The sequence below is a fragment of the Cetorhinus maximus genome, chromosome 19, assembly GCF_964194155.1.
Source record: "Cetorhinus maximus chromosome 19, sCetMax3.hap1.1, whole genome shotgun sequence".
Taxonomy (NCBI): domain Eukaryota; kingdom Metazoa; phylum Chordata; class Chondrichthyes; order Lamniformes; family Cetorhinidae; genus Cetorhinus; species Cetorhinus maximus.
Window position 1 is genome coordinate 37285791 of NC_135897.1, and position 19998 is coordinate 37305788.

The following is a 19998-nucleotide window of genomic DNA, read 5'->3' on the forward strand; positions in this document are numbered from 1 at the left end:
CAATCTCCAACCATATCAAGATGTGAACTGTACCAAGAATTAGCGGCATTAGAAAGAGGGAGAAGGCAGGAGGTTGCTGGAGAGATAACACTATTCCAGAATTCTGGGTACCAATAGTACGACCAAATTCCCATCCATCATCTCAGCTGTGACAATGGGGCTGATTATTTGTACAGCTGTCTCAAGTAAAAGCAAGAAAAATATTTAGCAAATCCCATAGGTTATAAAGAAGCAAATATATATTTTGGAACGTGGAAATAGAAGTAAGGGAAAGGAAAGACGAATATATTACTGTGACTTAACCATCTCACTGTGGCCTATGTCACATTCACAGTTCATGTTTTTAGTGTCAGTGGATACTTCAAGTATAACTAAAATTCTCTCATTAGATCGGCATGGCATTGACAGCTTTGCCTGTAGTTGAGACTGTTTTTACTATATAAACTCAAGCACAGCTTGGTTATGAAAAGCTGATAGAGCCAACAGCATTTTGCCTAAGAGAAATATGGGAAGGTATGACTTAGAATTTGAATTAAATCAGTGAAAACAGGAATGTTGCTTAAATTAGGCGTTTAAGAATATGGAACAAAAGAACATAACCTAATATCAAAACATACATCTTTTACTTGAAGGCGTGTAATATAGAGATGTAACTGTAATTCGGTGCACCTAAGGAAGGAACAGTTGACTTAAGAAAATGTTTGCAGGGCTTGTTGGATCAGCAGCGCTTTCCCTGCCTATCATTTCCGTATGTTCATATGTTCATATTTGATGGTGATGATACACCCACTAAATGATTAGTGTAACCTATCTAAATCATTAGTCCAGTACTCGGAATCATACCTCAGAAAATAAACCCCTCTCTCTCGTTCCTCATTTTCTAAATATTCCAATGCAAATTGGAGTATTATTATTGTTCTAATTAATGGGCAGGATTTTTCATTGAGTGGGCGGGCACCCGCCCAGCCTGCTTGAGTATAAAATGACTCACGATATTGTCGGGCGAGCATCCTAACGTCATCGCACACTCGTGCGATATTTCAGTTGGTGGGCACACACGGGAGTCGGCAGTACGCCCGCCAACAATTAAAAGGCCTATTATTGTCATTAAAGTCCCAATTAAAGCCCCTTAAGATCTGTCTTCAGTTCTTAGACTTGCAGAGTCCATGTTAGGTTCACCCCCCCAACCCGGCACACCCCAACACTGCTCACGCTACCTTCCAGCAATGCTCATTCCCCCGTCTGCAATCCCAAAAACTGTCCTGCCCAAAACGACAATGCTCACCCTCTCCTGCACCCTCGAAAATGCTCACCCCCTTGCACGCCCCCAAAACTGCTCACCCCCTGACACAGCTCATCCGTCCCCAACCCCAAACAATGCTCACCCTCCTCCCGATCAAAAATGCTCATCACCCCACCGTGCCCAATGCCGCCAGCAAACCAGCTCCAGAATGCTGACACTGTTCTGACACGGCCAGACTAATGGACAGGGATTTCAGAAGGTGAGCTGGGGGCAGGGGGTGTGGATTGTGCATTGCCTGGGGTGCAGAAGGGGGAAGAAGTGTGAGCAGTGTCAGGGGAAAGGGTGCATGTGTTGGGGGGTGAGCAGTGTTGAGGGTACTGAACACCATCAGAGGTATGAGCCATTTGGTGGGGGTATTGGGGGGCGGGGGAGTTGAGCAGTGTCATGGTGGGAGGAGAGCAGTGTCGGGGAGGTGCTGAGCAGTGTTGAGGAGGGTGATCAGTGTCGGGGAGGGTGAGCAGTGTCGGGGAGGTGAAGAGCAATGTCGGGGAGGGTGAGTGGTATCAAGAGGGGGTGCAGCAGATTCGGGAGGGAGCGTGAGCTGTGTTGATGGTGGGGGTGAGCTGTATTTGGAGGTGTTTTGGCATACTACCTGATTGACTTAGAGCTGTGCTCCTCAGTAAGCTTACATCTGCCAGGAACAGCTCTGAGTAAATCAGTGTAAGTATAGAGCAGACACAGCCCAAATTAGTATGGTTACAAGTCCTGGGGGACCATCAGCAAGGGCTCCCATGGTACCATTTCTCAGGTATTGGAAGTTCCCTGTTCTATCATAATTTTATTCTTTCATTGGATCTGGGCATCATTGGCAAGGCCAGCACTTGTTGCCCATCCCTAATTTCCCTTGAACCGAGAGGACCCTGGAACTTCCAAAGTCAGTGTGACCCCAAATAGTAGACACATCTTAGTGCTCATTGCTATTGGAACCAGAAGATCTGGGCCAACATATTTTCAGGAACAGTGTTTCATAAAGTATTTCAAAATCAAATGTCAAGATAAATGTTAAGTGTGCTCAATATATTTATAAAAGCAATTCATGCAGATATAGCACTGATAATCATAAATACTGCTATGAATGTAAACTAAGACCAGAAACATTTACTGTACTTTTTTTAAAACTGTTTAAAATTGCATTTGAGGCTGGGATGGATGCAGAGTACTTGCATAATTCTCACTGCAGCTCAAAGCACACGAATGAATGGAAGTAATGTCCAGAGCAAGGTGTCATGCTGAGTGTCACATTATAACATTGTACTTACCTGACCATAAAAAGCAACACGGTAGTATCTTCCAAACAAACGTTTTTCAGAATGTACAACCTCAGTGATCTTATGATAGGATCGATGAATGGTGTAGTAGAGTTCTGACAATCTCTGTAATGAATGAAATGTTTATATGAATATTTTATCCGTGCCTCTTTCACGCGCATGTGTGAAAGAGCGCATGGTCCGACTCCCCCTCCTCCCCCCACCCACACAGGTAGCGTGCTCAGCCATTTTATGTGGGCGGGGACGCATGGCCGGTAGCGCTCAGCTACCAGCTGTGCGTCCCCGCCCACATAAAATAGCGGTGCCGCTCCCAACTGGCCAGCCCGACATTGGGGTTATTTTGTTAATTATCTTACATCTGTGTCATTTGGTTACCGACCAAACTAAAATTGGCAGATTTTTAAAAGATAATCAAGAAAGGGGTCAGATTTTGCCTGAGAAGTTTGAGAGCGAAGGAGACAGAGAGAAAAAAAACAGCAAAAGAGAAGCCAGAAGAGTAACAGAGAGAGAGAGAGAATGTATTACACAAAATGGCAGCAATACATAAAAGATTTATGCTGGCTTCTTGGAGGAGTTCCTTCAGATTTAATAAGATAGTTATTTGATTTCCTTTCCTCTTGCAATTTAACAGAAATATTTCAGACCAAACTCAAACTTAAGAGAATTCCCTCAGGCAAACATTATAAACTTATATTAAAGCTTTTTAAATTCCTATCTCCAGCAATATCTAACTTTCATAGGATTATAATAACAATAAATGATACTCTAATGAGAGAAAAATCATGTGCAATTATGGATGCATAATGGTGAACAACTGTTTCATCTTATGAAAACACAGATATTATCAAAACTGATAAGCAAAGACCACAATGTACCTTAAAGTCTCTCTTCTTCTCATAAACCAAAATAACAGGCTTGTAGACATTTGCAATAAGTTCATGCCGTTCAGATTTCCACAGGTAATCAACACATGCCTCCAGCTGCTCCACAAGAGTATCCTGTTCACAAAAAGGAAAAATAAAGACTTAAAGTCTTCTTTACTTTGACATTTACAATAACACTGCAGGACCAACTATCATAACAGTGAGGTGGAAAAATACATTAAGATAATGATTGGATTGAACAGATCCTTTAGCTCATGTACAGAAAGACAAACAGGCAGCAGTGTTTCAGGTATGTGTTGAGGATTGTGAGGGTCATACTGACCAATGGGCATTTATCAAAGCTACTGGAAAATACACTTAATGCCTAATGACAATGGGCTGCACCAGCTATGGTTTCTAATGTTCTTTTACATTATTATAGTGCTGATGGTTCCCCATGTGTGGATCCAATAAAGCCTATGGCACCATTAAAAGTAAACTTTCAGTTTCCAGTCATAGTACCCAACTTTTTGCTTGATCTATAGATCTGATATCAACACTCTGGGCTCTCACAGTGATCATCTAATGCAATTAGCCAGTTTAGCACATTATTATGCTTGTGTGTTAATATAAAATTATCTCCCAGTGCACGGCACACAGGATGGCTCACTAGATTTCAGGTGTTCTAGGTCTGAGGTTTATTTCAAATCTATTTATTTCCTATGTTCTTCAAGGGATGAATTTTCATTTACTGTCAAGCGAGAAATGGACTGTCACGGATTGGTTGATCATTTTATACCCCACCTGATTTTCATTGCAATTCCATTGAATTGAAATTCACCCTTAGTAAGTTCCTATAGGCCTATTCTAAGACACAAATTCAGAAAATGGAGACTCCGTTCTATACAATCATGTAGAATGACATACAGAGAATTGTATAGAAATCACAAGATAGAAACCTCTTTAGCCCAACCATGGACATGTTGGAACTTATTCTCCACATCAACAGCATTCCTAATCTAATGTGCTGGTCCTATATTCCTTTATTTCCCTTTCCTTCAACTGCCTATTTAATCTATTCTGAAAAGCTGACAAGGGTGCCGCTTCATTTGTTAATTGTGTATTCCAGAGCCTCTCAGCACTGTATAAAAAACATTGCTTCTGCTCTCTGTTCTAAATCTCTTATATTTAATTTGATATCTGTGTCTTAGCAGAGACAGTGATGGAAGTATAGTGGCTTTCAAATGACAATTGTTGGGAAGACAAGGAAATAGGACTAAGTGGACTGCTGTTTTGAAGCATTGAGCTGAATTTTCTAATTCTGTGATGTAAAATTCTGTGACCAAAACTATCTAGTTTCACAGTAAAAAAGAAACAAACTCAAACTTGCAACCATTGGAATGCAAAGCAAGCATTCCAATTCTGTTCAGTGTCTACTTATCATTAACTCAAACAATTCTTTACATTAAGATGGCTAATGATTCCAACCTCAGTATATGGAGTGTCCTGCATTCCACAGTCTTCCTTCATTGCCCCCTCTTCTTTCACATTGGGAGTAATAGCCTGAAAAGCTGACCATCCCATGGAAAACAAACCTAAGAGAAAAGGTTATGTTAAGCTCAATTACATACATTTTTATCTTGATCAACATGTTGACAAACAAAATAATTTCAAATAAGGATAACTGAAGACTGTACTGCAAATGAATATTTTAATTTATACTTTGTTTTGATCAGTAATATTTAATGTACAATCTTCCACGAATGTAACAAAACTCATCTACACATTCGGTTAATCTCTAGTGTTATTGTGCTAACTTTGTAAAAGAAACAGCTTATAATTAATGAACCATTATTTTATTGACATTAAATATTAAAGCACCTGTGAATGAAATTTAAAGTCCAAAAAATTCAAAGGTCACTCAAAACTTTGTAGAATTGATCAATTCAAGCATATAGCACATGAAAAAATTGTGACTGCTTCAGCTTCATATATGGGATATGATTTGACACCAGGACACTGGCTATTATAAACCATAACATGATCAATATTTGTGCCAGGGATGACAGACCTTTTCTCCATCTGAGTACTCAAAAAGCCACAATATTTCTTTGGTGATTTATTGTTCTTTCTGAAGAACCATATCCTCAGATTTGGTGCTTTATATTGAGACGTAATGCATCTAACTTCTGGAGTATCATTGCACAATAACACAATGGAAAATGAAGTGACATCCATCTGAAGGAATTTTTCAGGTGACATTTATTATAAGGTGGAAGTTCATTGTGGGCAACAGACCAAAGTGGGTGATACTGCACAAGACACCTATAGAAAAGCAAATTACTGTGGATGCTGAAAATCTCAAAATAGAAAAAGAAAATGCTGGAAATCCTCAGTAAATCTGGCAGCATTTTGGAAAGACAAATCAAGCTAACTTTTCAAATCTGAAAGGTCACAGGCCTGAAATGTTAACTCTGCTTCTCTCTCCACAGATGCTGCCAGACCTGTGAAGTGTTTCCACATTTTCTGTCTTTATTACCTCGTGTGACACCGGTTATAATACCTGCCCAATATTGTTCCATTGTCAGGATGAGGGCACAGGATTATGTGCTTGAAACTTCCTCCCCAGTGAATCTTCTGGACCTGACCTGGCAACTATCTTAGACTGTGCCAGACTGTTCACAATTTTAGTGTCATATTTGACCCCAAGATGAGCCACCTGCCCGATGACATATCCGCACCATCGTTAAGACTGCCTATTTCCACCTCCAGAACATTGGCTGATTCCACACACACGTCAGCCCATCTGCTGCTGAAACCCTCATCCATGCCTTTGTTACCGCTAGGCCTGACTATTCCAATGCACTGCTGGCCAGCCTCCCATATTCTACCCTCCGTGAACCTGCGGTCATTCAAAACTCTGCTGTCTTTGTCCTTACTTGCTTCAAGTTCCATTCATCCATCAACCTGTGCTCACTGATTTACATTGCATCCCAGTCAAGCAATTTTAAAATTATCATCCTTGTTTTCAAATCCTTCCATGGCATCTCCCCTTTCTTTGTAACCTCCTCCAACCTCTTGGCCCTCTGAGATATCTGTGCTCATCTAATTCTGGCCACTTGAGGATCCCTAATTTTAACTGCTCCACAATTGGTGGCCATGCCTTCAGTTAGCTGGGCTCTAAGTTCTGGGAATTCTCTCCATAAACCTCCCAGCCTCTCTACCTCTCTTCCCTACTTTTAAAATACTCCTTAAAACCTACCTCTTTGACCAAGTTTTTGACCATCTGCCCTGATCTAACCTTCTGTGGCTCATTGACAAAATTTGCTTTATAACACTTCTACGAAGCACTTTGGGACATTTTATTATGTTGAAGGGGTTACACAAATATAAGTTGTTGCTGTTAACCATGCTGTAGAAGTCAGATTAGGAATTATAGAAACATTGAAACATTTAAACCACAGGAGGCCATTCAGCTCATTGTTTCTACGTTGGCTGAGAATGTTAATCAGCCGAATCGCACTTTTCAATTCTTGGTCGGAAGCCCTGTAGATTGTGGTGCTTCAAGTGCATAGCTAAGTGTTTTTATAAATGCAGTAAGGATTTCTGCTTCCATCACCCTTTCAGGCAATGAGTTCAAAATCCCCACCACCCTCTGGGTGTAAACACTTCTCAACACCCCACTGATCCTTTTACCTTTTATTTTAAATCTATGTTTCTGGGTTATTGACCTCTTCACTAAGGGAAATAGGTCCTTCATAGCTACTTGACCTGGGCCCCTCATAATTTTACACACCTCAGTTTAATCCCCCCTCAGCCTCCTCTGTTCCAAAGAAATCAATGGCAGCCTATTCAATCTTTCCTCATAGTTAAAAATCGCCATTCTTGGCAATATCCTTTCTTCTTCGTGAGGGGGGAAAGCAAATAGAAGAATCAGTGACCTGTTTCACATCTCAGCAACTGGTCATAGAACAAGCCATCTTCTAAGCAAGTGAGCATAAGTATATGGGGGGGAATATAAACATAAATTTAAAAAATATTATTGTTTAAGTTAAGAATAAACATTTTATGCGCTTGTGATCCTAATAGAACTAATAATCAAGGATTTAAAAAATTCTGCAGCATTTTCAATTGACAAATAAAAGTCAGTAAATTACCAAATTGATTTAGTTTTTTTTAGATCAATAACATCTTTTTTATTTGTTATGTAGGGCATTAATTATATTGTGGTGCATTGCAAGTTTCTTTTAGAGGTGAAAGAGATTATTTTTATGACTAGTTCACACTTTGGGATAGTGCTTGCACGTCCATCTCCTTCTTATAAAAGCTAACAAAAGGGAAAATGAGTATGTAATATTCACATATGAAAGAAAAATTTAAGAAATCATTAATATTAACAAAGCACGTGAATTGTCAGAAAAGCAAACCAGTCAACATGAAAGTTTAGTGTACTCTTGCTAAAGCTGTAAATTATAAATTAGTACTTGGATCTGTTTAAACATATTAGCAAGAAGTAATCATCAAAGACAGTAAAGCACTACAGCATTAATGAAATATGCATGGAGTTGCCCTTACACACATCACAAAGCACTGTTAGATCACTCACTTCTTCCTTCATTTGATGTTAGTAATTGGTTACTGTCAGGGTTATGTGATTCTTCAGAGAAGGTGGTTGATAAACGAGTCACTTCTGTTTTCCAATAACCTATAGCAAGGCAGTGTTATAATATGATACTACTGTTAAATAAGCAGATGATTTTAAAGTTTCTAAATACATTAACTAGACCCTATGGTTTTGTCAAAAGAAGCCTACACAAGTTTGCTCTTTATTAATAACACCATTAATTTGGACAGCTGTCTTTTCATAAGAACTTTGGGGTAGGAATTCAACCCCAGTTTGCCCAGTTTTTGGAGGTTTTGTGGCTCAGTTGGTAGCACTCCTGCTCTGAGCCAGAAGGCCCCAGGTTCAAGTCCCATTTCAGGGCTTGAAAATGCCCATGGAAGGTGCATCCATGATGTGGCCTACCAGGTTGCTAATCAGCCTGTGAGTCCTGCCAGCATTCCACCCTATCCTTAAAGAGTATGAAGAAACAAGAAACCAGCAGCCAGTTTTTGGGTTAGGAGGGAAAAGCTTCCAAAAAAATCGGGACAGAATCTCCCGAGTGCCTATTTATTTAAGTTTTCCTCATTGCTTTTTATGTATACAGTCTAGGCATCTGTTGAGATGGCAGTTCTGAAGTCAGTTTGTTTAATTAGGGAGCGTTATGGGCGCTTGTCTGCAATCCAACTACATTAATCACTTTGCAAATTCTTGACTCTGTTTACACAGATAGTTTGAAGAGTGAGTTTGTTTATTTGGGGAGTTTATGGGCAATTCAATGGCTTTCAACTCTTATAATAGGGCTTGTGAGTTCTGTTCATAAAGTGGATGATGGGTGAGGGGGATGAAGGTGGTGTGGGAAGTTTAAATTGATTAGAAGTTTTACATTTTATTGATTGTGAGGCCTTCTTGATAGAACTTAACATTGGCCACTGATTCCAATGGAAGAACCAGGCCAATATTTTTTGGGAACGGGGGCAGGCCTTTTAATCGGCCCACTCTGGAATCATCCAGCTTCCAAACCCACCTCAGGTCTGCTGCTGGAGGCCAATCAAGGCCACGGTTGCCAGAAAATCCCATCTCCCGGTAGGATTGTGACAGTGAGATTAATCCCGCCTCAGAGATGAAAATCCAGCCCAAATTGCCGTCAGTTTTCTGTGCAGAGTTCCGTTAGACAGTTCACTCTTTGTTAAGCAACATTTCATCAGTTCCCCATGGAGGCATCGAGCAAGAAGAAAGCGCTACGAGCAAATTGCCCTATTTTCTGGAAAGCCACAGGAGATTTTAGACCCCACAATCAAGATGGCCACAATCTGAGTTCCCATTGAAGTTTTCAGAGGTGTCATCACTGTGGATCCAACTGCAGTGTTCATACAGCTGATACCTTACTCCAAGCTTGGTCACAGACTTATGATTCCATGCACAAATCAAAAAAAAAATACAAATTGAAGGAGCATTCGTCCATGCGCTGGCATCATGCACAGGAAGCTGCTGGGAATGCTTAAAAGTTCCTGGTGTGCAGTCATCAATCAGGTTCTGTAAACTGAGGTGAGAGTGACTGCCCTTAACATCAAGGCAGCATTTGACCGAGCATGGCATCAAAGAGCCCCAGCAAAACTGGAGTCAATGGGAATCGGGGGAAAACTCTCTGCTGGTTGCAGTCATACCTAGCACAAAGGAAGATTGTGTTTGTTGGATGTCAATCATCTCAGTTCCTCAGGGTGGTGTTATTGGCTCAACCATCTTCAGCTGCTTCATCAATGACCCTCCTTCCATCATAAGGTCGTTAGAAGTTGGAATATTCGCTGATGATTGCACAATGTTCAGCAACATTCACGACTCCTCAGATACTGAAGCAGTCCATGTCCAAATGCAGCAAGACCTGGACAATATCCAGGCTTGGGCTGACAACTGGCAAGTAAAATGTGCGCCACGCAAGTGCCAGACAATGACCACCTCCAACAAAAGAGAATCTAATCATCGCCCCTTGACATTCAATGGCATTACCATCGCTGAATCCCCCACTATCAACATCCTGGGGGTTACCATTGACCAGAAACTGAACCAGGCTAGCCATGTAAATACTTTGGCTACAAGAGCAGATCAGAAGCTGGGAATCCTGCAGCAAATAACTCATCTCCTGACTCCCAAAAGCCTGTCCGCCTGCCTGTGGCAGTGTGTACAATCTACAAGATGCACTGCAGAAACTCACCAAGGTTCCTTAGGTAGTACCTTCCAAACCCGCGACCGCTACCATCTAGAAGGACAAGGACAGCAGGTACATGGGAATACCACAACCTTGAAGTTCCCCTCCAAGCCACTCACCATCCTGACTTGGAAATATATCGCCATTCCTTCACTGTCACTGGGTCAAAATCCCGGAATTCCATCCCTAACAGCACTGTGGGTAGACCTACACCACATGGACTGTAGCAGTTCAAGAAGGCAGCCCATTGCCACCTTCTCAAGCGCAATTAGGATAAGCAATAAATGCTGGCCTAACCAGTGACACCCACATCCTGTAAGTGAATAAATAAAAATCTGTGTTCCCTGAAGCAAGGTGAGGATGTGAGTTCACCTTCCAGTGAGCTGGTTCCTTGGCCATTCTATTCCCCTGGTCATTCTCCTTTGTACATGTACACGGTGAATCTAGCAGTGCAGATCCCTCTACCTGACCCTCTACAGCGAATGCAGTGCCAGTCTTTGAGCTGATAGATGAATGTTAATGTCAAGTGATGTTTCATCTTCTGGAGGGCTGTCCAAAATCTGCATACAAAATCTGATGGCAGTAGTTGTTACTGCTTTACAGGGGTTATTTTTAAGATGGTCATCATAAATCAGTGATTTTAATTTTCTTTCAATTGCCTCCTACTCATTAGTAACATGCTGTTTATTCCTCGACAAAAGGTCAGGACCTTCTGCTCTGACTTTTCCTATGATGCTTTTTGCCACACATTAAGAGAGGAACAGAGGCCTAGGTGACTTGTCCATCAATGGATTCTTCCTGCCTCGGCTCTGGGAACTGCTTGACCTGTACTCAGCAAATGTCTCCTAACAACTATGTTAAGATAGAAATTCACCATCTGGGCAAGTACAACTAACCCTAGGTTTCTGAACAGTGTACTTGACTTTTTCTTTAAGTTACAACATCATGGGGCGATTTTCCCTGAATATTTTAGGTACTAAAGAGCCTCTGAGGTGGCCAAGATGGGGGGGTTTAAGCTGAAACACTGGTTTAGTCCACACTTAGCACAAAACACCATCTTGGTAAAGGAGTTGAAGCTTATGGTGGGAGCAGTATCCTCGGAGATCATTAAGCAGCTGACTGACACTTAAATTGCCTGTTAGATCTCATTAAACTGCCTGCACAGCATGTTGGTGGCTAGCCCTTGAACGAAAACCCTCTCCTAAAAGCGACCACCTGATTGGGAGTAAACTCGTCATTGCAGAGGAGTTTGAGTACGACTGAAAGGTAAAGGTATTTTAACTATTCACTTGCTGATGGAGGTTTGACACATTTGATACACATTGGGAGAGTTTCTTGGACGCTGACAAGAATGCACCAATATGTTATCAACGCTTATTCTAAAAATTATCTGCGCCTAAAAAGAGTAAATGCTATGTTGTGCTTGGTCACCAATATCTTGCTAGGGATTCCCCTTGGTTTGCAAGAGGAATGGGAGAGGGAAATGAGACCAGCACCACCAGCTGCAGGAGACAGAGCCAGGAAGGCATGGCAAACACCTTCCTCCCTGTGGGTACAAGACATTCCTCCTCCTCTGGACCTTCTCCATCAGCTTTTCCAGAGTCTTACCTGAGATGTAGTCTCTGAGCCATCCTGAAACAAGCTGCTGTGCATCAGTCAGCACACACCACCTGTTCTATGGAAGTGGGTGAGTGGAGCAATCATAGGGCGGAATTGTCCCAGATTTGCATTAAGTGTGGCAGCATTCGGGTAAGACGTTTTACCCGCTGACTGAAATGGCGGCTGCTCATGCTGTATCACCCAAACCCATCACATTAATTATGCATTCCCAGGAAACACTCCATTTCATGGTGGGCATGATCTGATTCGCCCGCCACGCAGTCGCCTCACCGATTCATCATGTATTTAAAGTGCAGCTGTGCACACACCTCTCTGCTTCCAGCCAAGGACTGCTGCAAATAAGGCATAGCCCCAAAAGGCAAGAGGACTGCAGACCCCAGGTTTAGTGCTACATCCCTCGAACGCCTTTTGGACACTGTGGAGGCCCACTGGGATGTCCGCTACCCGCACTCTGACCGCAGGAGGAGCGGCAACATTACCAACCCGGTTTGGTAGGCGTGGACAGTGGTGGTCAGTGCCAATGCTGCACAGCACAGGTTGGCCATCCAACACAGATGGAGGTTGAATGGTCTCATCCATGCAGCCAGGGGAAGGCAACCATCTCATCACTCTAAACTAACACACTCAAGCACATCATACATTCACTGGCATCTCACTCACTGCCAGCTCAAGGGACATCACCACTCACTATTTCACACACAACCTCACATCTCCATCTGGCCTTATCATCTCTGCAAGCTGCCTTCTCAGCCCTCACCATCTTGAGGCCACTTGCACAAATCAACTTGTGCCCCCACACAAACCATGCATTACCCCCTTCCTCAGTACAGCTCTTGCCCTGCAGCCTCTTCCCCTACCCGAGACTACTTCTCCCCCTTCTCCAAGCAAGCCCTAGCCCTGCAGCCATACAAAGCCACCCACACCTTATGGCTGGTCTGGTAGACCACCTAAAAGTGATGTGGTGCTGCCTGTGAAGCCTGGCGCTGATGACCATGAGTGCTGACTGAAGCAAGACAGGCAAAAAAACTTGAAGTCCCGAGTGAAGTGCAGCTCACCAAGTGCATGCCACTTATGTGCTGTTGTGAAACACGTCGGCGTGATGGGCAGACGATCCAGCCTGGGGTGATGGGTCCAGCAGGCTAGCCTTATAATGATATACAGATGTAGTACAATGAGGTTCCTGACGTCTGATGGTGGGTAATGCAGCCCGCCGTCGATCACAAACTGGTTTCACGACGTTGTGAAACCGATTTTTCGCTTTCTCGCCATATTGTCTGCTCATGTCACCGAGTATGCCAGACACCAGTGGGCACAGACAATTGTGCCCTATAGACTGCTTCATGGAAATTCCATCCAGTCAGCAGTTGAATGCTAAATCTTTACGTGTGTCTGTTTTAGCACCTTCAGGCAAATTCAAATGATGGTCAATCAGTAATTAGGACCAAAATTGCATGCTAAATCCAGACATTCAAATGTGTGTTTTATTAACACAACACCCATTTACTGCCTGTTTTCACCCTTTCACCAAAATAGAATCCGTAATATTTTGATTGTTATACACTTTTTGGTTTTCAAATTTATACTTAATTTTTTATTTATTCACTTACCTCTTCTTTTCAGGTACTCTGATATAAGAGCAGCTATATGGATATAACACATTGCAGCCTGTAACATCAGAAACATAAAAATGCAAATGTTATTTAAAAAAGTACATTTTACTACAACACAAGGATTACAGCAATTCAAGGCAGCAGCTCACCACCTCAAGGCAATTAAGGATGGGCAACAAATGCTGCCCTTTCCAGTGTCCTTCACAACCCATGAACAAACAAGAAAAAACTTCACGGATTATGATTAGGCAAAGCGTCTTTGCTACAGAGCTGATTGTGGCAGAAACTAGGCAGTTAAACTAGCCTTTGGAGGTTTACCGTCCTTCAATCCCCCGACGTCTCACAGGTTTATACTGTAACTTTATTTTATAATTCTAATTTCAACCTGCTCTTTTGAACAGGTGAGCGGGATACCAGCCAGAAGGCGGTGAGGTCCATGTTTAAGTGTGCAGATCGAGCGCCAATTATGTCATCAGGCCTGATTACAACTTTAACCTGAGATCTGAGCAGGGAATCCCGGCCAACCTTTAAGTAGACCCATGATGAGAAGAGGCCCAGAAAAGTTGTTTTTAATTTTAATTTTTGGTTTTCTTCTAGGCCAGGAGGAGCATGATTGTTCCTCTGGGCCCCACATGAAAACCTTGGGCCTTTTCTCCCCTGGGGTTTCCCTTCCTCTCCCCTAACTGCGAGGCCCTGCCAACCTCCCTGCTAACCATTTACCTGGCTATCATCCCAGCAGGCCTCTAGTCAACCAAAATTCTACTCCTGCTGAGTAGCCAGCTAGCCCTCCCAGAAGGTAAAAAGCAGTTCGGACCAGTGCTCTTATTTCCCAGTTTTTACTGGAGTATTTTTTTGGCTTTTGAAGGGAGCCTTCCAGGACACATGTAGGTAAGGCCTAGGATTTAAAACCTGCTGGGCCTCATTGTGTGGAGGATCAGAGAATTTCCTGTCCACCCCAGCCCCTGTCCACAAGACTCCTGCTAGAAGCTACAGTACAGCTAATATTACACTATCCTTTTGTCGGGAAATGAATCACAACAAAATAATTGACCAAGTGGCACAAAGCAAACTAATGTATTAATAAACCTGAAGGACTTTTTAAATTGAAGCTACATCATCTTACTTGCAGTTTTGAATATTACAACATGACAAATCTCATTGGAATAGAAATTGGAAATCATTGTGCCTGTTCTCGGGTGTAAAACAAGCATAATACATACAGATTTAGTAACTGGACACCTTGCATCCAATTTGCACAGGAATTGGTCACACTGTTAAGTTTACCATGTTTTAAGTACCTAAAACAGATACTGTGTCCCTTGAATGTATGAATTAATGGATGAACACATGCTGAAAGATCCCTTTGTGAAATTACTCAGGGCAGAACTATCCCCCACGTTGGGGGGGTTGTGCGGGGGCGAGCGGGAGTGAGTGCCCCCGATCGGGTGCATGCCGCCATTTTGCGTGGGCGGGCCAAATGCCCAGCGTGACGCACACCTGGAAGCACTGTGCGCTCCCTGTACGGGCAGGGAAGGATTCCCTGAGTGGGGGCCTGCGCTCTTTCATGTGCATGTGCGCGAAAGAGTGCAGAAATCTCCCTAAGACACGGAGGTGTCTCAGGGAGATTAGTTTAAGTTCTGAAAAATTTAATAAAGGGGAAAAAAATTTTTGAGGACATGTCCCCTCATGTGAAATTGTCACAGGAGCTGGGACATGTCCATTAATTTTTTCAAAAATTTTTATTTCATTAATAAGCCTTTCATGAAACCTCATTCTGCCTGTGGATGTGGTTTCATGAAAAATGTGAAGGCCGCCTGGGCTCTTTGCCTGCCCACCAAACTTAGGGTAGGAGGGGCAGCATTCTAAACAACTTTAATTACTTTCTTAATGGCCTTAATAGGCCTTTGACAGTTCGGAGGGCGCCCAGCCAACTCGGCTGCGTCCCCACTGAACTGACAATCTAAATGATGTGCGGTGACATCGGGATGCACGCCCGATGTCACCGCGCTTCATTTTACGCATTGGCGAATGGGCCCCGTCCCCACTCACCAACCCGAAAATTCTGCCCTCAGTGATGACTAGGGTTGACATCTGGTTAGGAATATTCAGCAGCCCCATGACCGCCAACAACCAGTCCTGACAGTTTGCCTCGAGTACATTGATGAGGCTCATGACTAATTTCTATGGATCTTCAACCTTCTTGGTTTGTGTGCACAAGTCTGGGCCTAACTTACTTCTACCCAATTCAGGAAATAGGCATGATTATTGCCTTGACTTGTTAATTCATCTGCATCCTGGCTGCTATGGCAACAGAGTGCTAAATTCTTGAAGACAAAAAAATGAAATTACATCCATTTGTTGCTGCAAGCATCTAATTTTCTATTGAGCTTGCAAACAAAACACTGACAATGATGTTGGAAATGACAGTAAAAAGCATTATTGTACTTGGTTATAAAACTGGTACTGCAGTTATCACTACATTTCAGATAACATGAGTCATGTGCGAGGAAGCAGAAATTTGCCAATGTCATCATGCTTAGCAAATCACCAACATAGTAATCACTCAGAATGATGTTTCAACCATGACATCTCTGGTGGGAAAATCCTGATCAAATAGGGCATTAATGAACGTCATATATATACTTTTTATTGTTTTCTTTTAAAATATACATTTCTTAATTTCCTCCTTTCCCAAGTCTTGAGTGGGGAACATAATTTAGTGTTTATTTTCTTTTTGGCAGAAACAGGAATAAATGCCTCAATAAATAAAATAATATAAATTACCTCTGACACATCTCCATTTCGGATATGAATCTTTGCCATGCTCTCAAGCCAAGTCATTCGCAGTTCAGGAGTACTGGCATATGAGTTTGCGAGACTGTACTGAAGGTCGATTAGCATCTCTGGATCCTTCTCATGCTCTTTCATCTGAGCTGTGGCCATTAATACTGTTCTTATTCGCTTAGTCAAGTCCTTCACTTCCACAGGAAACAAAGTGTTCTATAGGGTATGAACCAAAGGAAAGGTTACTTCAAAGTTACATATTATAAGTATTTAACTATTATGAACCTATTCAGATTGGGCATACTCAAGCTTGATATTTACAAAAAATTAAGGGCTGAATTTTCCTGACCCCAGTTCTGGAGGCAGGGTGTGGGGGTTTGGTGGTGGTGGTGGTGGGTGGAAGGGGGGAATGGGGGGCGGGGGGTGTTGCTGTGGGGGGTGCAGGAGCTGGGAAAATAAGGAGGAGCCTTATCAGGACAGCTGACCGGCACATTTCGGGCTGGGGAGCTTTCCTGGGGCAAACTGGGAGCAGGATTGACTGTCCATTCCACAGAGGGCACCTATTAAGCTGTTTAAGGCCCCAACTAAGTCAAATTTTATGGCCTCGTCGTTGAAGCAGCAGTCCCCTACTGTTTATGGAGGCTGCCATCTCAATGGAGACAGTCTCCCTGCAGCAGGTTTGGTGGGGGATGGTGGGGGTGGATCATCACAGCTAGATTCTTCATGCCCCAGTAATGGGATCGTGAATGATTCATCTGGAGGGGTTTCCCTCTGCTCCAAGGGGGTGTAACACCTACAACCCTCAAATTTTATTTTAGATCCACGCCTCCAGGAGCACATCCATATTGCAGCACCTTCAAGCCCCCGATCTGCCTGGGCAGCGCCCACTTCTCCTGTTGGGGCTGCCATGGCTTGATAGCTGCTGGCAGCATCAGGAGCCCATCCATCACCCTTAATAGGAGGCCAATTAGGAAGCCATCTCCACGAAGGCTGCTGAGCCAGTCTCACTGCCAGCAAGTGCAGGGTTCGGGAGTTGGGACCTCCATTTGTTCCCGAAGGCAGGGTCTTGAAGCCCAAGGTAAAATCCAGCCCTAAGCCCTAAGTATTGATGTATCACACCAATGAAAATGATGGTCCTTAATTCCGCAGAAGTCAAGTTCTAATCATAGATTTCAGTTGACTCTAAACAGACTATAAAACTCCAAAAAAATGGAAGATAAAGATTATATGAACCATGCTTAATATATTCATTAACAATATTCAGCCTATCATAAAGGTGTTGTTTTGTAGATTTAATGGCCCAAATCTTCTGATCAGCAGTAGAACTACTGTGTGCGACATGGATTGGACAGAAAACTGTGCACTTACCTTGATACGATTAAAAGGTTCCGATTTCCGATGCAGCAGCCAGAAGAACTCCCGCAGCAACGGGAATCCATGCAGAGAGCAGCAAAGAAACTCAGTGCGGAAGACACACCACCTTTTTACAGCACTAGCTGCCGTATTGTAAGTTTAAATGTCCAGTGTGAATGTTAGTGAATGGGTAGGATGGGTAGGTGGGGTTATTGGGTAGGGTGAGTAGGTGGATGAGGTAAGTGGGTAGGGTGGCAAATGGGTGAGGTGGCAGGTGGGTAATGGGGTCTGGTCAGGAGGGATTTTCAGGTCGGGTTGGGATGGGTATTCAGGTCAGGTCGGGGGGTTGGGGGATGGGGGAATCACGATAGCTGGGGGCTTAAGGGGCAAGTTAGGGATTCAAGGGGTGAGTTGCGGGGTGGTGGGGGGGAAGTTCAATTGTATAGCTACCCAGGAATTAGACTAGGATTTTTCTGACTAACATTTCCTGGGTAACTATCCTGGTAAGTAAGTTGGAATTGTCTAAGCCTCCGACTCTAGCCCAGAACCGAAGACTTTTTCAGAGGGTCCCAGGGAGCAGGGGAATTGTTTTTCAGAAGTTCAAACCTCCCAGGCAATTCCCATGGAGTCAGAGTATTGGGACTTCCGCAGGGCCCCAAAGCACATCTTGGGAGGTGTGTCCGGTCTCTAATGATCCAGAGACAGGAAGATCTGGGCCATTATCACTGTCAATTACTATTGTAATGAGTTGTGAGGGCTGAAGAGAAATAGCTGTTTAATTCAAAAAGGTTACAAAGACAGTTCCAACATTTAATCTGTACATTTATAGAGTGGAATAACTTTACACAGATGGTACTGTGCATTTCCCCCAACATTGTCCCTGATCATAGTTCTGCACATTTAATACATGGAAGAAACATTCAATATCTTGTTTTCAAATGGAAGTTAAAATGACTTTTCTAAAGTTGCTTACGTTCATGGGTCTATCTCCATTTGCAAAATTGTTAATTATCGCCAGTGATTGCTGAAATCGAGTGCCTCCCATTCCCACATCTGCTATCAGTTGACTTACGGCTTTGATAAGCTGCAAAGGAAATACAAAATGTACATCAAAATTGCCTTGCACAGAGACAAGGCAATAGACAAGGCTATTATAACGTAACACATTTATATTTCATTTTAATGTATTAATGAATCGATAAATTAAACTGTTGTGATCTTTTGATATCAGTCTGAACAAACATACTGACCATGTCTAGTTGCATTTAGCCCCTACACTGAACATCATAAGTAACTGCTTTAAAAATGGAGACAGAAAAATAACAAAATATCAGATGGATTTTTCAGCAGTCATGTGTCATTTTGCCAAATTTTAGACACATTATTTAGTTTTATTTAGTTTGGGAATCTGTTCCAGTTTTCAAAAATAATATTGTTTTAACATCACCAAATTGCGCTGTTATGAAGTGAGGACAGCTAATATTCAATTATTGACAAAAGTTAAAACTGTTTCAGTTAAACTTTTGCTCAGTAAATGACAAGTTTTATCTTCTGCAGACCAAAATATGAAATAAAAGTTAAGGAAGACCACCCAGTGAATTAATAGGGAAGATCTGATTGATGGACATCATAAACATGCAAGTAAGAGAAGCTTACGTTTATCAGCTGGAGCCAGAATTTAGATTACTCTCTAAACTTAACTGCGAGGCATGAAGTGGTGGTTATGTCGATAATAAACAGTGATTGTTATACATAACATTCCATTGGCAAAATCAAAACTGTTGTATTTTTAGTGGTCATGGCGTTATTGACAGGCTACTTAACATGGAACCTTAAAAAACATCGTTCTCGTGGGTGCAGGTCTGCTGGGAACAATCCCTATGCCAGAGCAGACAGACTGAAAGCCCACTGCATATTTACAGCAACGGGTCAGTGGCCACGTGTTTTAACTTTGTCAGGCAGGTCCTGGACAAGGGGAAGAAAGGTCAAAAGAATGTGTGGGGATAGTAATCAAAAGAAGGAGTGTGGGGTGGATGTTAACGACTGGGTGAGGGAGAGAGGCAGTGATTGAGAGTGAGAGAGAGGTAGTGATCGTGTTGGAAAGTGGTGGCTGCCAGTGGTGCATGGCTTGTGCTTCATTCTGATTCCACGCTAATTATTGAAAATTTTACCTTTTTGGTGGTGGCCTGCACTAGTTCCTTTAAAGACTAATGGTTTTGTCAAAAATAGGTCTGATTTTCCACAACACAACTGGCTTAGCACTGGCACACTCAGAGCGGCTCAATTTTAGAAAGGGGGCTTCAAGCAAGTGTTAGGCTCCATATTTGCACAAGCAAAGGCATTAATGTTTGTTTTAGGTGCATGTCCTAGGTGCCCCTTTTGATGTCTGGC

The 19998-nt window shown here is 42.6% G+C and overlaps 1 protein-coding gene across 8 annotated transcripts in view; it reads right to left on the reverse strand.

Annotated features, from left to right (window-relative positions):
- Positions 1–19998, reverse strand: part of dock10 (dedicator of cytokinesis 10) — a 370245-nt gene that overhangs the window by 48348 nt on the left and 301899 nt on the right. For 6 of the 8 annotated variants that reach the window (XM_078563739.1, XM_078563738.1, XM_078563737.1 and 3 more), the window contains exons 43-49: positions 18581–18691; positions 16255–16470; positions 13468–13525; positions 8041–8139; positions 4923–5029; positions 3447–3569; positions 2563–2676 (exon numbers count right to left, since the gene is read on the reverse strand). In XM_078563739.1, the coding sequence (XP_078419865.1) occupies positions 2563–2676; positions 3447–3569; positions 4923–5029; positions 8041–8139; positions 13468–13525; positions 16255–16470; positions 18581–18691 (828 nt within the window). Of the gene's footprint in view, positions 1–2543; positions 2677–3446; positions 3570–4922; positions 5030–8040; positions 8140–13467; positions 13526–16254; positions 16471–18580; positions 18692–19998 lie in introns of all 8 variants that reach the window. The other 2 variants (XM_078563743.1, XM_078563741.1) reach the window with 2 other exon arrangements.